The sequence below is a fragment of the Nicotiana tomentosiformis genome, chromosome 6, assembly GCF_000390325.3.
Source record: "Nicotiana tomentosiformis chromosome 6, ASM39032v3, whole genome shotgun sequence".
NCBI classification, from domain to species: Eukaryota; Viridiplantae; Streptophyta; class Magnoliopsida; order Solanales; family Solanaceae; genus Nicotiana; species Nicotiana tomentosiformis.
Window position 1 is genome coordinate 21322527 of NC_090817.1, and position 21225 is coordinate 21343751.

The 21225-nt window shown below is 38.3% G+C and overlaps 1 protein-coding gene across 1 annotated transcript; it reads right to left on the reverse strand.

Annotated features, from left to right (window-relative positions):
• Window positions 1–218: 218 nt before the first annotated feature.
• LOC104093996 (histone H3.2-like) lies at window positions 219–815 on the reverse strand. The gene has a single exon (XM_009599834.4). The coding sequence runs from the start codon at window positions 780–782 to the stop codon at window positions 372–374; it is 411 nt and encodes a 136-aa protein (XP_009598129.1). The 5' UTR covers window positions 783–815; the 3' UTR covers window positions 219–371.
• Window positions 816–21225: the final 20410 nt, after the last annotated feature.

The following is a 21225-nucleotide window of genomic DNA, read 5'->3' on the forward strand; positions in this document are numbered from 1 at the left end:
CTTTGTTCTTTAGTAGAGTGTGGGGGTTTAATATTTCATAAGCAGAATACGAAGTGCCAAGCACCAGTAAGTAGTGAAATAGGAAAAGATAATTTCTACACAAATGATAACAAGGAAAAAATAATTTGATGTTTCTATTGAGTTCCTTCTTAACAAATAATCAAACATCAAAAGTACAAACGCTAATAAGATGTAACAGCATTAATAAGACTTCAAAATACTAATAAACCAGAGGTTTTACATATATTGATCGAAACAAGTCACTTGATTTACATCACTAACCCTAACATTCAGCAAAAAGACACAAAAAACAATGCCCTATATCAGAGAACACGAATTTATCCATAACCATAAGCGTAACAAGTTTCATCCTAAGCCCTTTCACCACGAATCCTCCTAGCGAGCTGAATGTCCTTGGGCATGATAGTGACCCTTTTCGCGTGAATGGCACAGAGATTTGTATCTTCAAAGAGTCCAACAAGGTAAGCCTCAGTAGCCTCTTGTAGGGCAGCAACAGCACTGCTTTGGAACCTCAGATCTGTCTTGAAATCCTGTGCTATTTCCCTCACTAGCCTCTGAAACGGCAACTTTCTTATCAACAACTCTGTCGATTTCTGGTACTTCCGAATTTCCCTTAAAGCTACAGTTCCGGGACGGAAACGGTGAGGTTTCTTCACTCCTCCGGTAGCCGGAGCTGACTTTCTCGCTGCCTTTGTAGCTAGCTGCTTCCTTGGAGCCTTACCACCTGTTGATTTGCGAGCTGTTTGCTTAGTACGAGCCATTTTGTAGATTGGGAAATGCTTTGACTGTGAGATAATGGTGAATTTGTGAGATGTGTAATGGGGAAGTTTTATAGGAGGGAAGTGGGGCGGGAATTTTGGGAAATTTTGAAAAGAGTTTAAAATTTTTTGGCGTTAAATTAGTTAGTCCCTTAACTTGTTTAGTAATCTATGTGCTACCAAAGTAATAAATCTTTAGTCGCCACGTGATTAAGTTAGTTAATCCCTAATTTGTTTTCTTACCGATTTTTTTAAACATGTTTTCTTTCTCAATGTACTCACGTGTTTACTTGATATGACAAGTGTCAGCACAGAAGAAAGACATGTAATTGTTTTAGGCCTCCAAACCACTGCAGTTGTTTAATGCAAGCAAGATAGTTAATAATTACTTTTATTTATTTAAATCAAAAATCATTAAATATCTACATATTTTTAAGAAAACTATTATAAAAAATGAGGATACATATATAAATAAATAATCTCAGTGTAGAGATATATACAATTTTAAAACTATTTTATTTTTTAAGATGAAATTTTTTTTGAATAATAATTCATATGGTTATGCTATATGGATAAGATCATACAACTTAAAATATTATAATATATAAAATTAAAAATTATATAGGTGAGTACATAATATGAAGTAAACAGGGAAAAAATTATAATATTAAAAACTATTAAAAATAAAGGTAGATAATTTAGAGGGTAAAATAGGTATATAGTCATGAAAGTTTGAGAAATCTAGTTGAGTGACATTCTCAGTGCTACAGAAATAGTTAAGCAGTTTTTCTATTACAAACAAAAATAAAGCATAACTTTATTAAGTAATTTTAAATAGTTGATTGATTATTTGAGTAATGGAATCGATCTTTCATGTAGTTTTAATCTGTGGTCTTTTATTGCTTATTTATGTCAGTTTGGGTACTTTATGAAACCAATATCATCGACATTGTTTCTTCATGTTATAATCTTATTAATTATGTGGCTAAGCAAGAATCGTGCATGAGTTGAAATTTATTTTTTCTGATGGAAAGAAAAAAGGGAATTTTCACCATGATCTAGCTTTTGAGTTGATTTAAGTCTAAGATCTATTTTCTTAGTCAAAATAGTATGGGCTAGCCAGTTTTTGGACCGATAATTGAAAACTAACCAGTATTTTAAATTAATTAAAAATAAATATTATTGTATGGGGAGATAAAAACTGCACGAAAATACCCTCAATTTAAACACACCCTAAATTGGAACAATAATGTATAAAACGTATACGCTTATTGTTAATTATTGGTCGCCACATTTTTTACTTTTTCATTTATCTTTTTTATTTTTTTATGTAACGCAATTGTTTTTTAGTTTTTATTTTTTTCCTCCGCTCTAATGGAGAAGAAGAAGAAGAAGAAGAAATTGGAAGGGAAGAAGAGGACATGGAGAAACGGTTAGTTTTATTTTAAGCCATTTGTTGGACGCATGACAATTTTTTTGGTTCTAAATAATTCAATTAGAGATTCTAATAATTTCCTGTTAAAAAATAAGGACAAATACAAGCTAGTTTGATAACGTTAAGAATTTATTTGAACCGAACTATAAAAGGAGAGCATGGGTAAACCGTTTTGCATAATTTAGGGGTATTAGATTGCTAAATCGTGATGAAGAATTGATGAAAGAAGATGAACAAGAGAGAGAGAGGGAGAGAGGAGAAGTTTCTCGATATTTTTTCATTCCACACAAAATTTGTACAATGTATATGTATTTATCTAACTAACTCACAGTTGTCAACTAACTATTTATACCTAACTCTAGTTAACTATTAATAACCTACTAACTTTAGTTAGCTTAAGTGACTCCATACATTGCTTCACACGTGACTCGAAGTATCTCATTATTCCCCCTCTCTCCCCTCCCCCCCCCCCCAAGCTAGGGGACATGAAGATGTTCTTCATGCCTAGCTTGGATAATAAATTATTATGTTGAGGTCTCCCAAGACCCTTATTGAGAAAGTCTGCTTGTTGAAAAGCAGTTGCAAGATATAGAGTACTGATGAGATCATTTTGCACCTTTTTCCGGATGAAGTGGCAATAAATATCGATGTGTTTGGTGCGCTCGTGTAAAACAGGGTTTGCAGCTTTCTGAAGAGCTGATTTACTGTCACAGAATATGGGATCATGTAAGGAAAGAGTGACCCCTAACTCTTTGAACAACTCAAGGAGCCAAACCAATTCAGCCACTATAGAAGCCATGCTTCTATATTCTGCTTCTGCAGAGCTCCTAGAGATAGTGGTTTGCTTCTTGGACTTCCAACAAATCAGGGAAGAACCAAATTTAACCAAATACCTTGAGAATGATCTTCTAGTATTTGGACAGGAGGCCCAAGCAGTATCACAAAAGGCAAGGAGAGACTCAGAATAAACAACTGACAATAAACCCCTAGACTAGGACAAGACTTAACATATTTAATCACCCTAAGTGCAGCCTCCCAATGAACTTGACATTCAACTCCATGAGTGTGGCAACAGGCGTGGAACCAAAAAGATCCAAATCAACAATCAACTCCAAGGCATACTTCCTCTGGTGCATGAAAATCCCCTCAGCACTCCTGGAAAATTCAATGCCTAAAAAAATACTCGAGTTCCCCCAAATCTTTGATTTTAAAGGAGGATTGCAGCACATCCTTGGTATCGTGTATTAACTAAGAATCCTCACCAGTGATAAGTTGTAACGACCCAACCGGTCGTTTCGACTTTTAGAATCCCGTTACCTTAAATAAAATTCCCCGAATATATTTTTAATGATTTATAACTTGCAGGGATGGTTGGTTCGGGATTTGGATGTGTTTGGGTTGAAATCGGAACACTTGGTTCCTTAAGTTAACCTTAAAAGGTCAAGTTTGACTTCGGTCAATATTTTAAGAAAACAACCCCGAAATCGGGATTTGACGGTTCCAATAGGTTTGTATGATGATTTTGGATTTGGACGTATGTCCGAATCGGGTTTTGGATAACCCGGGAGCGTTTTGACGCTTAATAATAAAACTCAACTATTTGAAGGTTTAAAATTATTTAAATTTGGTTTGGAGTAGGATTTTGAGTAATTGAAGTCCGTTTGGAATTCCGAGTTTTGGAATAGTTCCGTATAGTGATTTAAGACTTGCACGCAAATTTTCGTGTCATTCCGAGTAGTTTAAGTATATTTTGGCGTATTGGAAATAAATTAAAGTACTTGAAAATTTTAAGTTTGAATCAATTTGGTTTAGGGTATGATTCATAGATTTGATGTTGTTTTACGTGTTTCGAGAGTTCGAGCGAGTCCATTTTATGATTACAAACCTGTTGGTATGTTCGGGCGGGGCCCCAGGGGTCCCGAGAGTTAACCGGACGAGGCTCGGGCTAATTTTGGACTTGGGAGAAAAATGCTGAAGCTTTCTGCTTCTGGTACGTTCGCACCTGCGCTTGGACAGCCGCAGGTGCGACTCTCGCAGATGCGAGGTTCATGCGCAGAAGCGGAAAAGGGGAAGGGGAGGCCATTGCCGCAGATGCGGAATTTTGGCGCACCTGCGAATGCACAGGTGCGAGGCAGTGCGCGCAGATGCGAAAGGGGGCAGGCGATCGAAACTTGCACCTGCGAGGATTTTCCGCAGGTGCGGTACCCCTTCCGCACGTGCGAAACCACTGCTTGGCAGAATGGTTAAAAATCTGGGCTCAGACATTTTGAGCCCATTTTTCCTCCATTTTCGGGCGATTTCAGAGCTCTTGAGATGGGAGTTCAACTAACAACTTGGAAGTAAGTTAATTCTACATCCCTTGAGTTAAATACATAGATTATAGGTAGATTATAACTAGTAAATCTTAGAAATCAAAGGCTTAGATGAAAAACCTAGATTTTTATAAAAATAAGATTTTAATTACGAAAATAGTTATGGAATTAGGTAGAAATTATATATTTAAGTTCTTGAGATTATGGGTAACGTCCGAAAATTTCCAGAATCCGAGCACGTGGGCCCGGGGTGAATTTTAAGAATTTTACCATTTTGGATAGGGTAATTTATTTAATGGATGAATTTCAAATTATTGAGCATATATTAATTATTGTGTATAATATTTGGATAGTTTCGGATCTTTCGGCGTCAAATCGAGAATTCAACGCGACGTGGTAATCGGAAAGAGGACTTTGAGATGAGGTAAGTCTCTTGTCTAATCTTGTAAGGGAAAATTACCCCGTAGGGATTAAATTGAATAATTGTTGCTAATTGCAGGGGATACGTACGCACGAGGTGACGAGAGTCCATGCGTAGCTACTATAAATGCTAAAGTCAGGGTAGTTTAAGACTCAAAGCATGAATTACTTGTGTAAATTATATTTCCTGATTAATTAATATCAAATTGATATATATGAATATATTGTGAATTGTTAGATAAAGATATTAAATGATGAAAATCTCATATGCTTGATTTTCTTTTTGAAACAATTAATTGTTAAAAGAAATTGTCTTTCCGGAGGTACATAAAAAATGTGCTCCTTTCTTGTGGAGCGGGCCGAATGTCCCGACAGGATAGATGCATATATGGATTGCGCCGCACGTCCCTCAGCAGTGTACACGACACTCTGGATCGGGCCGTACGTCCTCGGCAGAAATCGTGCTTAATAATAATAATTACATGATACTTTAATAGTTTATTTCAGCCTGCGAAGCAAATTGATAAATTGAAAAATCCTTAGAATTTAATGAATTATTATTCTTGCTTGTTAAAGAATTAATTGTTATTTATGTAAATGATATTTAATTGATAAATTGGAAAATTTATTTGAATTGAAGGAATTTAATTAATATATAGAGAATTGTTGCATTTGAAGGAATTTGATTATTTTCGCTGATTAAATAAATTGTTTAAAATTCTGTAAATCATGCTAATTTAAATATCCTAGTTGTATTTCAATTATTATTATTGACTCATAGTGAGTGTCAAAGTCGGTCATCTCGTCTCTACCACTTCGAGATTAGGCTTGATACTTACTGGGTACACGTTGTTTTCATACTCATACTACACTTGCTGCACATTTAATTGTGCAGGTACATATATGTATAGCGGCCTTGTGGGCGCAGAGGTGTAGTTAATAATTGTGGGGACATAGGTGAGCTGCATTCTATATTACGATCCGCAGCTAACAGAGTCTCCTTCAGAGTTATTATATTTTCCTGTCTAATTTGTATTCTGGACAGATGCTGTATTTTATTTTTAATTTCCTAGTAAATGCTCATGCACTTGTGACACCGGGGTTTGGGAATGGTTGTGAGTTATTTAGAAATTTAGCTGCAAAAATATTTATCATTTACTCTATGAGTTTTATCTCTGCAGTTTTTATTAAAGAAAATTTTTATTTCAAAAATACTAAAATGGGTAATTAAGTTAATTGATTATGGTTGGCTTGCCTAACAGTAGTGTCCGGCGCCATCACGGCCTTTTTGGATTTTGGGTCGTGACAACATGGTATCAGAGCACTAGGTTCACATAGGTCTCACGAGTCATGAGCAAGTCTAGTAGAGTCTTGCGGATCGGTACGGAGACGTCTGTGCTTATCTTTGAGAGGCTACAAGGTTGTTAGGAGTACTTTCTTTTTTTTATTCCTCATCGTGCGATTCGATTCCTTTTGAGGCTTATGCCTACATTTCTTTCCTATTCAATCTTATGCGACGTGAAGCGCTTGTTATAAATTGGGGATCGAGAAAATTCTTTTAATGGTACTACAGCTGTAGTACATGATGCTTCTCCCTATGTAATTAATTGGGCTATTTTCGTCGCCTTGCGGAAGACCGCTCTATCATTTCAGTTCAGTATCAATACTACCTTTGAGATTTGGAATTGATTGTTATGTCGATTCATGTGTTATTATCGCATAGTATTTATGTAATGGTAAAATGCCAGTCTATGTGTCAGGGCAGTAAACGACTTGAAAGAAGGTTTTCTCAGTACATGATTCATAGGTTCCATGTTTTAATTTCAGCGGAGAAAAGGCAATTAGACTATGAATGTTCAGGTTTGGGGTTGATGGAGTAACGAAGCTTGATATTTTTTGAGTGTGGTAGAGTTCTCAATTTTGATGTGGTGTCGGCGCCTTATAAGATGCGTTAAGTTTCTCCAGTGTTATGGTTTTCTTCAACTCGCCTTCACGACGGGGTGTTAGGAATTGGTATAGGGGAAGCAGTCATTAGAGATCGCGGTGCACAGTGATTCAGGATTGAAGCAACGTTCTAGTATTGATGTCTCGAGAAGGATGATCGTCAGAAAGGTTTAAAGTTGGTAACGAGCTATTGGTTCAAGAGCTACAGAGACGGATTTTGAGTTAAGGCAACAACTGGGCAGCGAAGGATGAGGAAGGACATATGGAAGGTGCCTTGCGTTGTTTAGGTTCCGAAAAGGCCAAGTGTAAGAAAACAGAAGTCGAGTAGTTGCTTAAAGGAGAAGTGTTTGACCAAAGTGGGAGAGTGGCAAAGTAGCATATGGGTTACGTGGTAGGATGATTACACGTCTTGAGGAAACGTTTTGAGTGATTTGGGATGTAGAATGGACAGTGACTGGGTCTACAGACTTAAATTATAATATTAGCCGCTACATTAAGGAAGATTTGATACAACAGGAGGGAGTTGCTTGATATGAAGAAGGATACAACATGACTTTGGATTGGAATGTATTGTCGCACCTTTAGCTGATGTCCATGAGGAGTGAACAGACTGATGCAGCTGGTGAATGAGCTTGGACTCAGGATGATCTACTGATTTCGTAGTAATTGCACCCAGTGCAGTGACGTTGGATTATGTCAGCTTGTAAATTCCACATGTGGGTTATCTCATGTGAGCAGGTTAGCGGTTGCGTGGTGTTGACTAAGCTTATGCGAAGATAAGCTTAGAATTCTACTGGCTACCCGGTAAGAGATTAATATGTAAATGGGGCTAGTGGGTCAGAGTGTTTATTAAAGGTTAATAGAAGGATTTCGAGAAAATTTGGCGAGTTACGTGTACAGGAACATGTCAACGATGAAGAAAGAATCTCGGTGGATTCCAAAATTTTGTAATTGTAGCTTCAAGCTAAGTGGGAGAGCCCCACCGTCTATGATTGGATTGTATAGTGTTAACTTGTGCGGTTTCTGGTTATCGGTGTATTGGTGGGTCATTGCAACTAAGTAAAGAAAACATCGGTGGTAATTTGAGCAAAGTATTTGAGGAGTGTGAGCCATATTTGGCCTAATTAATTTATATTCAGGTTTTTGGAAGACTCAGAGTTTATGCTTCGTGTAGATGTAATGCACAGGAAAGTGAAATAGTTGGATGTTTCCTTGATAAGGTGGCCATGTGCTAGCAGGGCCTTGGAATTGATCATGTTTGGGAACAAGTCAGAGCAAGTGACTCTCAATAACGGTCCTAGTGGATTCAAAAAATTAAAGTGTGGTGTCTAAGGATCTCGAGTCTATAGTATGGTTGAGTATCGAGCTTTTGCAGCAGATTATGAAATGGGGCTTAGAGTACTCTAAGTTATCTTCAGGTTGCGGTGTACCATTGGAAAAAACGGAAGAAAATAACTTCGAATTCATAAAAGAAGTATCAAAATGGGTGTACCAGTTGAAGATGTAAAAAGTGTGCTCATGAAGGGATATGAGATAATTAGTGAGTTTTGAAATATCATGGTCTCGTGAAATAAGGTCACTTGGGATGAGTGCGGATTTGAGTTCGTGATGTAATGAATGGAGCTATTATTTCTAAGGAAAGCTGAGAGTAAATTGAGAAAAGACGAATCGACTAACAATGGATGAATCGGCACGATGGTGGCAATGATTAGTTCCTTTAGCGCATTGAATTATGCATGTGATTTGTGGCGGTACGTGCGAGGCTTGACGAACGCTGTAATTGATTTTATTTGGAGGAATTCAAGTATTATGACATGTTATGTGTAAAGGGATCCCAGAAGAATTATGGTGGTTTAGACCACTACCTGAGGCCGGTATTTTCTACGGATATGAGAATTCAGTCACGTGTTGCAATGGTTCTCTTGAAATGAGTTAAGAAGAAGGTTTCTATATGATGAAGTGTTTACCCTATTAGTGGTTCGGGAGTTATAATAGAATTCTTGTACTCCTGTGCATTGGCATGGTTAAGTGCACTAAGTAGCTTGGGATTCGAAAGTTGAGGATTTAAGATTTCGGTTCGGTGTTGACAAGGATGTCATGAGCTCGGATGAGCAGGAAAGAGATTTAGATGTATAAAGTAAGATGGTATTGTTTTTGTCATCATCTAAGGTCGATGTCAGGTGTAAGAGACCTTGTGTATTGATTTGTGGATTCTTGATATGCTTTACAACATTAGTGTAACCGGTAGCATGGATGTGCAGACTTGTTACCTGGTGCGGAAGGTCGTGGGAGTGTGTCTCACGGAAAGATTGTGTAAGAGTGACATGTAGTCACTTGATTGAGTGAAGATTGAAACCAAGTATGAAGATTGTGGTAATATCGCTGAATCAAGAATTTATGCATGGAGGGCGCTTGGTTCATTTGGTTGTCGACTGTGGAAGTATTGTTCTGGTTATGATGGATATTCTTGTATGTTATGGGAAAAGGGGTTATTATGGATACTTGAAAGGTTATTAGCCTAGTACGATGCGATCAGAATCGACTTGAGTTCTGTGGATGGATTTGAATATGAATATGGGCTCTATATCAGGCCGGATGTGTTCATTTCAGTATAACCGCTCCCTATGGAGGAATATTCAGACATTGGATGTCGTTTTGTCATCGGTTATTTCATGTAATACTATATTATACCGTGTGAGTTGCGAAACGGCTTGATAATTTTCTTATGTGTTGAGGTTCCGCATAGCGATGGTGTTATGTGAGAAGGATGGCTTTCGAGATTTAGATCATATATCGCACCTTAGTTGTGCTTGAGTTTTGTAGCGTATGGCGCTGTCGGTCCTTCCAAGGATGGTATTATGCACTCAGCGTGCTTGTGTCCGATGTTCGGATATTTTGTAAGTAATGAGCATTCTAGCTCGGTAAGTATTTTCTTATAGATTTTTATGTGCGGATCAAGTTGCACGCCGCAATAGTGTGATGTTGAGTACAATTCCCTATATTATATTTTGTGTGTTTTTGTGTCCCATTTTCTAGGGAAGGTTCATGACATTTTTTTTCCAGTTATTTAATTAGTCACATGGGTTGAGTAATCCTTCCCATAGTCTATTTTCCTTATGTATCGCAATCGAGTCCGTAGCTTATTAGCTCATTGTGGCGTCATATGAGACATTTTGTCATGTCTGAGGTGGCTTATTGCCTGAGCAGCTTATACTAAGTGAGACGAGGTTATTAGATCTGGGATCAGTAAAATCGGATTATATGAAGTATAATAAAGAGCAAATACCATTATTTGGTCCATAATGAGGCAATGGTTCTTGTCAGAAGGAGAAACTCAATAATTTGTTGACTCAGCAGTTGGTTATGAATTTCTACACATTTCTTCCATCGTGGAAGTAATTCAAGAGTTGGAACATGAATTATAGGTATCATGAGGTATGTTGTGAACATCAGATTCGTGAAATTTTGGTTATCGTTATCGGAGGATGTTATTATAGTCATGTGAATGATGTGGTGCATGGTCTAAATTCAACAAAGGTATGCAATCCTGTATTGGTGCATCGTGTAGTGATTGATACGCATTCATAGGTTGGAAACAGGCATGGTGGATAATTCTGGATGTTAGAATTGGCCTCTAAGGCTTATTTGCCTAAATAAAGGGGAGAATATTCAGATTGGCTCGAGTTAATGTGCTCAACTGGGGTGTGGTAGCACGGGTAGGTGCACGAGGTGTTAAACAGTAATTTTGGATAACTTCGGAACACTCCTTAGCACGTTCGAGGACGAACGTATATTTAAGTGGGAGAGAATGTAACGACCCAACCGGTCGTTTCGACTTTTAGAACCCCGTTACCTTAAATAAAACTCCCCAAATATATTTTTAATGATTTATGACTTGCGGGGATGGTTGGTTCGGGATTTGGATGTGTTTGGGTTGAAATAAGAACACTTGGTTCCTTAAGTTAACCTTAAAATGCCAAGTTTGACTTCGGTCAACATTTTGAGAAAACGACCCCGGAATCGGGATTTGACGGTTCCAATAGGTTTGTATGATGATTTTGGACTTGGGCGTATGTCCGAATCGGGTTTTGGATAACCCGAGAGCGTTTTGACGCTTAATAGTAAAAATCAACTATTTGAAGGTTTAAAATTCTTTAAATTTGGTTTGGAGTAGGATTTTTAGTAATTGAAGTCTGTTTGGAATTCCGAGTTTGGGAATAGTTCCGTATAGTGATTTAAGACTTGCATGCAAATTTTCGTGTCATTCCGACTAGTTTAAGTACATTTCGGCGCATTGGAAGTAAATTAAAGAACTTGAAAATTATAAGTTTGAATCAATTTGGTTTAGGGTATGATTATTAGATTTGATGTTGTTTTACGTGTTCCGAGAGTTCGAACGAGTCCGTTTTATGATTACAAACCTGTTGGTATATTCGTGCGGGGGCCCGGGGTTCCCGAAGGTTAACCGGACGAGGCTCGGACTAATTTCGAACTTGGGAGAAAAATGGTGAAGCTTTCTGCTTTTGTACGATCGCACATGCGCTTGGACAGCCGCAGGTGCGACTCTCGCAGATGCGAGGTTCATGCACAGAAGCGGAAAAAGGGAAGGGGAGGCCACTGCCGCAGATGCGAAATTTTGGCGCACCTGCGAACGCACAGGTGCGAGGCAGTGCGTGCAGATGCGAAAGGGGGCAGGCGATCGAAACTCGTAGCACCTACGAGGATTTTCCGCAGGTGCGAAAGCCGCAGGTGCGGTACCCCTTCCGCAGGTGCGAAACCACTGCTTGGCAGAATGGTTAAAAATCGGGGCTCAGACATTTTGAGCCCATTTTTCCTCCATTTTCGGGCGATTTCAGAGCTCTTGAGATGGGAGTTCAACTAACAACTTGAAAGTAAGTTAATTCTACACCCCTTGAGTTAGATACATAGATTATAGGTAGATTATAACTAGTAAATCTTAGAAATCAAAGGCTTAGATGAAAAACCTAGATTTTTATAAAAATAAGATTTTAACTACGAAAATAGTTATGGAATTAGGTAGAAATTATATATTTAAGTTCTTGAGATTATGGGTAACGTTTTCATCCGAAAATTTCCAGAATCCGAGCACGTGGGCCCGGGGTGAATTTTAGGAATTTTACCATTTTGGATAGGGTAATTTATTTAATGGATGAATTTCGAATTATTGAGCATATATTAATTATTGTATATAATATTTGGATAGTTTCGGATCTTTTGGTGTCCAATCGAGAATTCAACGCGACGTGGTAATCGGAAAGAGGACTTTGAGACGAGGTAAGTCTCTTGTCTAATCTTGTGATGGGAAAATTACCCTATAGGGATTAAATTGAATAATTATTGCTAATTGCGGGGGATACGTACGCACGAGGTGACGAGAGTCCGTGCGTAGCTACTATAAATGCTAAAGTCCGGGTAGTTTAAGACTCAAAGCATGAATTACTTATGTAAATTGCATTTCCTAATTAATTAATATTAAATTGATATATATGAATATACTGTGAATTGTTAGATAAAGATATTAAATAATGAAAATCTCATATGCTTGATTTTCTGTTTAAATCAATTAATTGTTAAAAGAAATTGTCCTTCCTCCCGAATTTATATCAAAATAAATATACTCTCCTTTCGGAGGTGCATAAAAAAATGTCCTCCTTTCTTGTGGAGCGGGCCGAATGCCCCGGCAAGATAGATGCATATATGGATTGCGCCGCACGTCCCTCGGCAGTGTACACGACACTCTGGATCGGGCCGTACATCCTCGGCAGAAATCGTGCTTAATAATAATAATTACATGATACTTTAATAGTTTATTTCAGCCTGCGAAGCAAATTGATAAATTGGAAAATCCTTAGAATTTAATGAATTATTATTCTTGCTTGTTAAAGAATTAATTGTTATTTATGTAAATGATATTTAGTTGATAAATTGGAAAATTTATTTGAATTGAAGGAATTTAATTAATATATAGAGAATTGTTGCATTTGAAGGAATTTGATTATTTTCGCTGATTAAAAAAATTGTTTAAAATTCTGTAAATCATGCTGATTTAAATATCCTAGTTGTATTTTAATTATTATTATTGACCCATAGTGAGTGTCAAAGTCGGTCATCTCATCTCTACCACTTCAAGATTAGGCTTGATACTTACTGGGTACACGTTATTTTCGTACTCATACTGCACTTGCTGCATATTTTATTGTGCAGGTACATATATGTATAGAGGCCTTGTGGGCGCAGAGGTGTGGTTAATAATTATGGGGGACATAGGTGAGCTGCATTCTATATTACGATCTGCAGCTAACAGAGTCTCTTACAAAGTTATTATATTTTCCTATCTAATTTGTATTCTGGATAGATGTTGTATTTTATTTTTAATTCCCTAGTAAATGCTCATGCACTTGTGACACCGGATTTTGGGAATGGTTGTGAATTGTTTAGAAATTTAGCTGCAAAAATATTTATCATTTACTCTATGAGTTTTATCTCTACAATTTTTATTAAAGAAAATTTTTATTTCAAAAATACTAAAATGGGTAATTAAGTTAATTGATTATGGTTGGCTTGCCTGACAGTGGTGTCCGGCGCCATCACAGCCTTTTTGGATTTTGGGTCATGACATAAGTAAATCATCAACATAAATCAAAATTATAACTATCTTCCCTGCCACTTTCTTAGTGAAGATGGAGTTGTCGCGCCCCTTTTTCTTGCGAAATCGGGTTTCGACATGTGAAAACTATTTTAAGGAGGTATTAAAATAGGAGAGTCGCCACCTAAAGGTTTAAGGTGCGTTAGGGCACCTATTATGCAAATGACTCTGTTTGACTAGTCAACGCCACCAAAGATGAGTCATGTGAATCCTATAGGCATGTTGGCTACCCTTTAATGCAAACTTTAGACATACATGTTTCCCCTTCTTATCAATTCCCCAAGTGTTTATACAAAGGTTATTACAGGCTCAAATACGAGTAAAAATACAAATGTCACATAACAGCGATAAGAGGCACACAGCAGGCCCAAGTAAAATATATACCCAGTATTGCCTGGGCCTTCAATATCTCTTACACGGCATACCCAGGCATTCAACAAAGATCCACATTCAATACACGACTCAGGGATCCATAGAGGAGTCCAGAACTAGTTTACTCAACCATGGCACCAAGTGTTGCATCACTTGAACCAACCAATTCAGGTACACAACACATAATAGGGGGAAGTAGAGTGAATAGGAACAATTTTGAGATTGAGGGAGTGACTAAGGACAAGCCCTGGTGTGTCAGAGTTCACAAGGGTCTCAATTGGACCCTGAGCAGTGCTCACACTAGGGAGGCCAATAATAGAACTTATGTAGCCTTGGCTTTCAGCCGGCTAAGAATGAAGAGTTCAGAATAGCATAAGTTGCCAGTGAGGAAAATGGACAAAAGTTAGGAGATACATTCATATCCTAAAGTAGACATAGCCAAATTGAGCATATATAGTAATTAATAAAATATGCCAATAGGTTCGGCAAGACAGCAAAGCACCACATAGATAGCCTCACATTGAAAGAAATTGGGGAAGAAACAGGTTTGCAAGATATACATAGATTATCATTCATGACATTAAACCAATTGAGACCTAAGAGGTTCAGATTAAGCTAAGCATGCATCTTAGTATCATAAGACAAACATGTTAATTCTCATCAGGAGGCAAGATTGCATTGGAACATGATAGGGAGCACACATTATGACAGTCCAAGCAATCACTGAAGGAACAGGGGATTAAGACATATTGGGGGGCATATTAGCAGGGAAGCAAGATCACAGTTGAGGGAAAAGGTCTTATAACATTAAAACACATTATGTATGCAAGACAAGCATCATAGAGATTCAGTACATAGTGAAGAGTAAGCTCATGTTAAATAGCACATGTAGGTATTCTAGCATCGACACAGTAGACAATTTACCTAAAGAAGGTCCAGATTGTGCTAAGTATAGGTCTTGATGTTATGAAGCAGTCATGCTAATTTTGCAATAGGTTAGCATTTAGACATGAGAAAAGCAAATTATAACTACTGGTGAATCAGGGAAGGGTTTAAACATGCTAAAGGCATATTGATAGAGAGAAGGGTCAAACATGTTAGATAAGCAAGCTACCACAGAAATTCAAAATATGTTGGAAAACAGGCTTGTGCCATATAGTGGGTGTGCATATCCATGCTTTTGAACTCACTACACTAGTCGACTAAAGAAGTATAAATTATGCGAGTAAGGCATATTCAAGTAACAAGATTAATAGCAAAAGACTAAATTAAACACCAGAAGATGCTAACAAGTGTAAGAGTCCCAAACAGTAATAATTTCTAGCACATTGACTGGTCGGGACTTAATAGAACCTGGTTTAGGCATGCTTGAAGCTAAAGGCTAAATAGACCTAAAGAGTAGAGGAAAGTAAACGGAATTACACACAAAAGAAATCCAGAAAACATGCTGAACTGACCAATCTCAGGAATGAAAATGTATACAAATCATAGATGCCTAGGAACGAAATTGCAAAGTATAGTGACTCGCCAGTTAAGCGAAGAACAGTAAAGAATATGTTTCCACAGAAAACCCAGGATCCCTAATGCATCAAAGTTTCCAAGAGTTTCGATGAACTCAGGGCAGTGCTCGCGCCAAGAACGGGTTAAGTAACAAGATGCTAATGGCCTTGGCTTTCAGCCGGCCAATACAGAATACCAAGCAAGAGAGTAGCAAAAACCTCAAACTTTTAGTGAAGAAATCAATTTTTTCAAAAGTTTCCCCTCCAGAAGGGAAAATGAGGGGGTTTATATAGCAGTCAAAAATCAAACAAACACATAAGTAAATGGAGTAAGTTAAGCAACAAATAAGGAAAGACAACATGCAAATCAATTTGAAATCGATTTAAGAGAGGAATCAGGTAAACCCTAGTTTTTTAGGGAAAGTGTAAATCAGCAGAAATCAAAACGAAATCGGACTCACACAGTGTAGAATCAGACGCGTGTAGACGAAATACGGTCCAGATTCAAGAAATAGGACTCATTCGGATAGAATCGGAGAGATGGTACTTGCCATGTTTAGACAAGTACCAAGTAACACCATAATCTTGCAAGTAACGACGAGATAACGCGTAAAGGGCAAATAAATCAGAGAGGGAATCCATAATTTACTCGGATTTGGAGAAGATTAGGCAGGTGACTAGGGTTTCTGAAGAGATAGGCGAGACAGAGAGAGTTTAGAGGCGGCAGGTAAAGGGGAAATTGGGTCTTTAGGGTTTAGGGTGAAGGGTAATATAAAATAGGTAGGTTAATTATGGGTCGTTGATCATTTGAGATCAACGGCCAGGATCACAAGGGAAACGGGGCGGGTTATTTGAAACGGGTTCCGTCCGAGTTTGAGACTAAGGGTCGTTTGGCTTTGGGATGGGATGGACTGGGCTAAGGTTTAGGTAGTTTTGGGCCACTAATGTAGTCCAAAATTGGTTAGAATGGGCTATTATTTAAATACCCAAAATTTTATCAAAATAATTTATAAAAAATGCTTAATAAATAAATGAAAATATTATTTGTGCACTGAAATGCTTAAACTAATAACTTAGTATTATAAAAAAAATATAGATATGTTATTTTGACACAACTAATATAAAATAAAGAGCAATTGTGTATGAATATAGGTCATTATTGCAAAATTAGATAAATAGCTTTAAAATGCTAATATAATTATATGGAATGAAATAAAATATTTGAAACATATATTATAGGTGCAAAATAATAATTTTAGGTAACTAAGTCATCACAAAATAATTTAAAGGGATAATTACTAGATATTTATATAATTTAAATGCAAGATAACTAATTTAAGAGCTCCAAAAATATGAAAAATTATAGGAAATGCTTGTATAGATTTGTAAACTAAATAATGATGCATAAAATTCTACTTTGAAGGCATGTATATATTTTGAAAAAATATGAGGGCAAAATTGGGTATCAACAACTGCCCCCCCTTTACCTGGGAATGAAGAAAGAGTTATCGGGTAAAGAATATGATGACTAATTTTGGCCGAATTGAGTGAGGGATGGTGTGATTTGAAAAATGGGGGCCGAACCTTGGTTCCTGAGTTGCCTACATATCCCTGGTGTTACGGGAATCAGGTCGTGTGTAGTTCTGGATCCAACGGTGAACTAAACCGATGGAGTTGTCATAGGAACGGTCGTATGCTTCGGAAAGGGTTATTTTGGGTAGGACAAGATCAGATGAATTTGCGCGAAATCATGAATGTGACTCTGAAATGTTATGGATGTATCTCAAAACGAGTATCTGGACGGTTATCAAGTAAAAGTGGGTAATTGATGGTGCTTGGTTGCGTTTGAAATAATTGCAGGATGTCAATACTGAACGGAAACTAGAGCGAAGATTGCTCCCGTTAGGAGAACAGTTACTTCCTGGATTACCTGCAAAACTTAAAACACGATGCACGTAAGTATATATGGATTATTGCGAGAATTAAAATATGATGCAAATTCCCTTTGGACCATGAAAGTTGTCTTTGGACGGTGAGTATGATGTCCTTAGACCATGACGTCCTGGGCCATGAATCATGTGATAAGGGATTCATAGGCCTTGAAATGATGTCCACGGGCCATGAAAATGGTGCCTCTGAACCATGACGCCTTTGAATAATGATGTGCAATGCTGAGAGATCCTCAGGCCATGGAATGGTGTCTTCTGACTATGAGGATGATGCCTTCGGACTATGATGCCTTTGGACAAAATGGCGATATTTCAGCCTATGAAGTGCAAAGATGTGACACTTGGTCACATGCGAAGATGAGACAAGACAAGTCTTAGTCTTGTGTAAGATGAGGGCAGTGCTTAGCCCTAGGTGAACAGAGGATAGTGATAGGTCTTAGGTGGCGTAGTGGGGATAGTATTTAATCCCGAGGAAAAGGCAGTGCTTAGACATATGCAAGAGGGGGCAGGGCTTAGCCTCATGCAAAAAAGGAAACAGCGCTTAGTCTCATGCGAGTAAGGGAAGCAGTGCTTAGCTTCATGCAAAATAGGAGACAATGCTTAGTCTCATGCAAAGAAGGCAGTGCTTAGCCTTATGCAGTTAAGGAGGCAATGCTTAGCCTTATGCAGTTAAGGAGGCGATGCTTATCCTCGTGCAAATATGAGACAATGCTTAGTCTCATGCAAAGAAAGGATACAATACTTAGTCTCATGCAAGGAAAGGCGGTGCTTAGCCTTATGCAATTAAGGAGACAATGCTTAGCCTTATACAAATAGGAGACAATGCTTAGTCTCATGCAAAGAAAGGAGACAATGCTTAGTGTCATGCAAGGAAAGGAAGTGCTTAGCCTTATGCAATTAGGGAGGCAATGCTTAGCCTCATGCAAAGAATAGGAGGCAAGTGGAAAAGCATTTCTTAGTTGAAGATATTTGTGCTAGATAATCTGAAGGCAGTGTCTTGATGTATCTGCGAGTATCGTTATCTTATTGTACCTGCATTCAAAGAAAAATTGTGAGTTATGTGGGGGAAGGTTGGTTCGTGTTTCTGTCTTCTGCCTTGCCTGTGTTCCTGTCTTTAGATCATGTTTGATTTACCCTGGGTAACATCTAGCTGTTTATAGAAATAAAGTTTTTCGAAAGAAATGCATGCATTTGATGCATGTAGTTATTTAAAATATAGTAGTATGCAATATCAACTAAGTTAGATGAACCAATGACTGTGACATATTTTAGAGACATTGTGACTTCCTTGCTCTAGAATTTTGAGGGTCCTCCTCAAAATTCTGCCCCAGTTTAAAAGCAATTCTTTGATTGTTCTGCGTATGACGAAATTGTGTGGACTTGCTTTAGAATTTTGAGGGTCCTCCTCAAAATTCTACCCCAGTTTCTAACCATGGCAAAAATGAAGATTTTATTGAGATGTGACCGAACCCATAGGGCTACCTACGTATCTCCTCTTAAAAGGGAATCAGGTCAAGCGTAGTTCAGTTACATCAGATGAAGAAATGTAAACAATCTAAACATAGTATCTCTTGACTGCGTCTGAGTTTATAAGTTTTGGCCAAATTTCTCCGTCCATCTCTGCGAGTATGAGCGCTCCTCCTGTTAGTACTCTGTGAACCATGTAGGGCCCTTTCCAATTGGGTGAAAATTTCCCTTTGGCTTCATCTTGATGCGGAAAGATTCGTTTCAGCAACAGCTGCCCCAGTGTGAATTGTCTAGGCCTGACCCTTTTGTTGAAAGCTCTGGACATTCTGTTATGGTAAAGATGGCCGTGACATACTGCGTTCATTCTTTTTCCGTCAATGAGAGCCAGTTGCTCATAACGACTTCGTATCTATTCTGTATCACTGAGTTCAGTCTCTTGTATGATTCTCAAAGAAGGAATTTCTACTTCGGCGGGAATGACGGCTTCAGTGCCATAGACCAGCAAATAAGGAGTTGCCCCAATTGATGTGCGAACCGTGGTACAATATCCAAGTAGGGTAAATGGTAACTTCTCGTGCCATTGTTTGTGATTGTCTACCGTCATCCTTAATATCTTCTTGATGTTTTTATTAGCGGCTTCCACATCTTCATTCATTTGTGGCATGTATGCTGTGGAATTCTTATGCTTGATCTTGAAGGTTTCACACATGGATTTCATCAAATCACTGTTAAGTTTGGTGGCGTTGTCGGTAATGATTGACTCCGGTGCCCCGAATCAATAGACAATACGATCCCTAACGAAATCTGCGACGACCTTTTTAGTTACAGCCTTGTAAGATGCGGCTTCAACCCATTTTGTGAAATAGTCTATGGCCACTAGAATGAACTTGTGCCCATTTAAAGCGGCGGGTTCGATAGGACCGATGGCATCCATCCCCCAAGCAGAGAAAGGCCAAGGTGCACTTCTTGCATTGAGTTCATTGGGTGGCACTCGTATCATATCCACATGTACTTGGTATTGATGACACTTTTGGACATACCTGATGCAGCCTGTTTCCATAGTCATCCAAAAATATCCTGCTCTTAATATCTTCTTACTTAAAACAAAGCCATTCATGTGTGGTCCGCAAGTTCCGGCATGTATCTCTTCGAGCAATTTGGATGCTTCCTTGGCATCGACACACCGTAATAATCCTAGATCTGGAGTCCTTCTGTATAGAATTCCTCCACTTTAGAAGAAATGGTTGGACAATCTTCGAAGTGTGCGTTTCTGAGTATGATTTGCGTGCTTCGAGTACTCTCTTTTTGCCAAGTATTCTTTGATGTCATGAAACCACGGATTGCCATCAGTTTCTTCTTCAACATGAGCACAATAAGCTGGCTGATTATGGATCCCTACTGGAAAAGTATCGATGAAATTCTTGTCTGGGTGTTGTATCATGGAAGATAGAGTGGCCAACGCATCTACGAACTCATTCTGGATTCTCAGAACATGTTTGAACTCTATTTTTGTGAATCTCTTCATCAACTATTGTACGTAGTACAAATATGGCAATATTTTGGTATTCTTTGTAGCACATTCTCCTAGAACCTGATGTACCAAAAGGTCTGAATCTCCAATTACCAGCAATTCCTGAACGTTCATGTCAATGGCCAACTTGAGCCCCAAGATGCAGGCCTCATATTCTACCATATTGTTGGTACATGGAAACCTGAGCTTTGCGGATACTAGATAGTGTTGACCTGTTTCTCACACTAAAATTGCTCCAATACCTACTCCTTTGAAATTTGCAGCTCCATCGAATAACATTCTCCAACCGTCATAGGTTTCAGTGATATCTTCTCCTACGAATGATATCTCTTCATCGGGAAAATACATTTTCAGTGGTTCGTATTCTCCACCCACAGGATTTTCTGCCAGATGATCTGCCAACGCCCCTTGACCGCCTTCTGAGTTACATAGATGATGCCGAACTCACTCAGTAGTATCTGCCATTTTGCCAACTTTCCCGTAGGCATGGGTTTCTGGAAGATGTATTTTAACGGATCCATTCTTGATATGAGATATGTGGTGTAGGCACAGAAGTAGTGCCTCAACTTTTGAGCTATCCACGTCAAAGCGCAACAGGTGCGCTCCAGCAAAGAATATCATACTTCGTAGGGTGTGAACTTCTTACTTAGATAGTATATGGCATGTTCCTTTCTTTCCATCTCGTCGTGTTGTCCCAAGACAGCCGAAAGCCCCATCCAGTATAGATAAATAGAGTAGCAGAGGTCTCCAAGTTCTGGTAGGACTAGAACGGGTGGTTTGGATAAATATTCCTTGATCTTGTCAAAGGCTTTCTAGCATTCTTCAGTCCAACTTGTTGCAGCGTCTTTCT

Bases quoted from the DNA above. Each gene is read 5' to 3' on its own strand.
- LOC104093996 (XM_009599834.4), bottom strand. From the start codon at position 782: ATGGCTCGTACTAAGCAAACAGCTCGCAAATCAACAGGTGGTAAGGCT.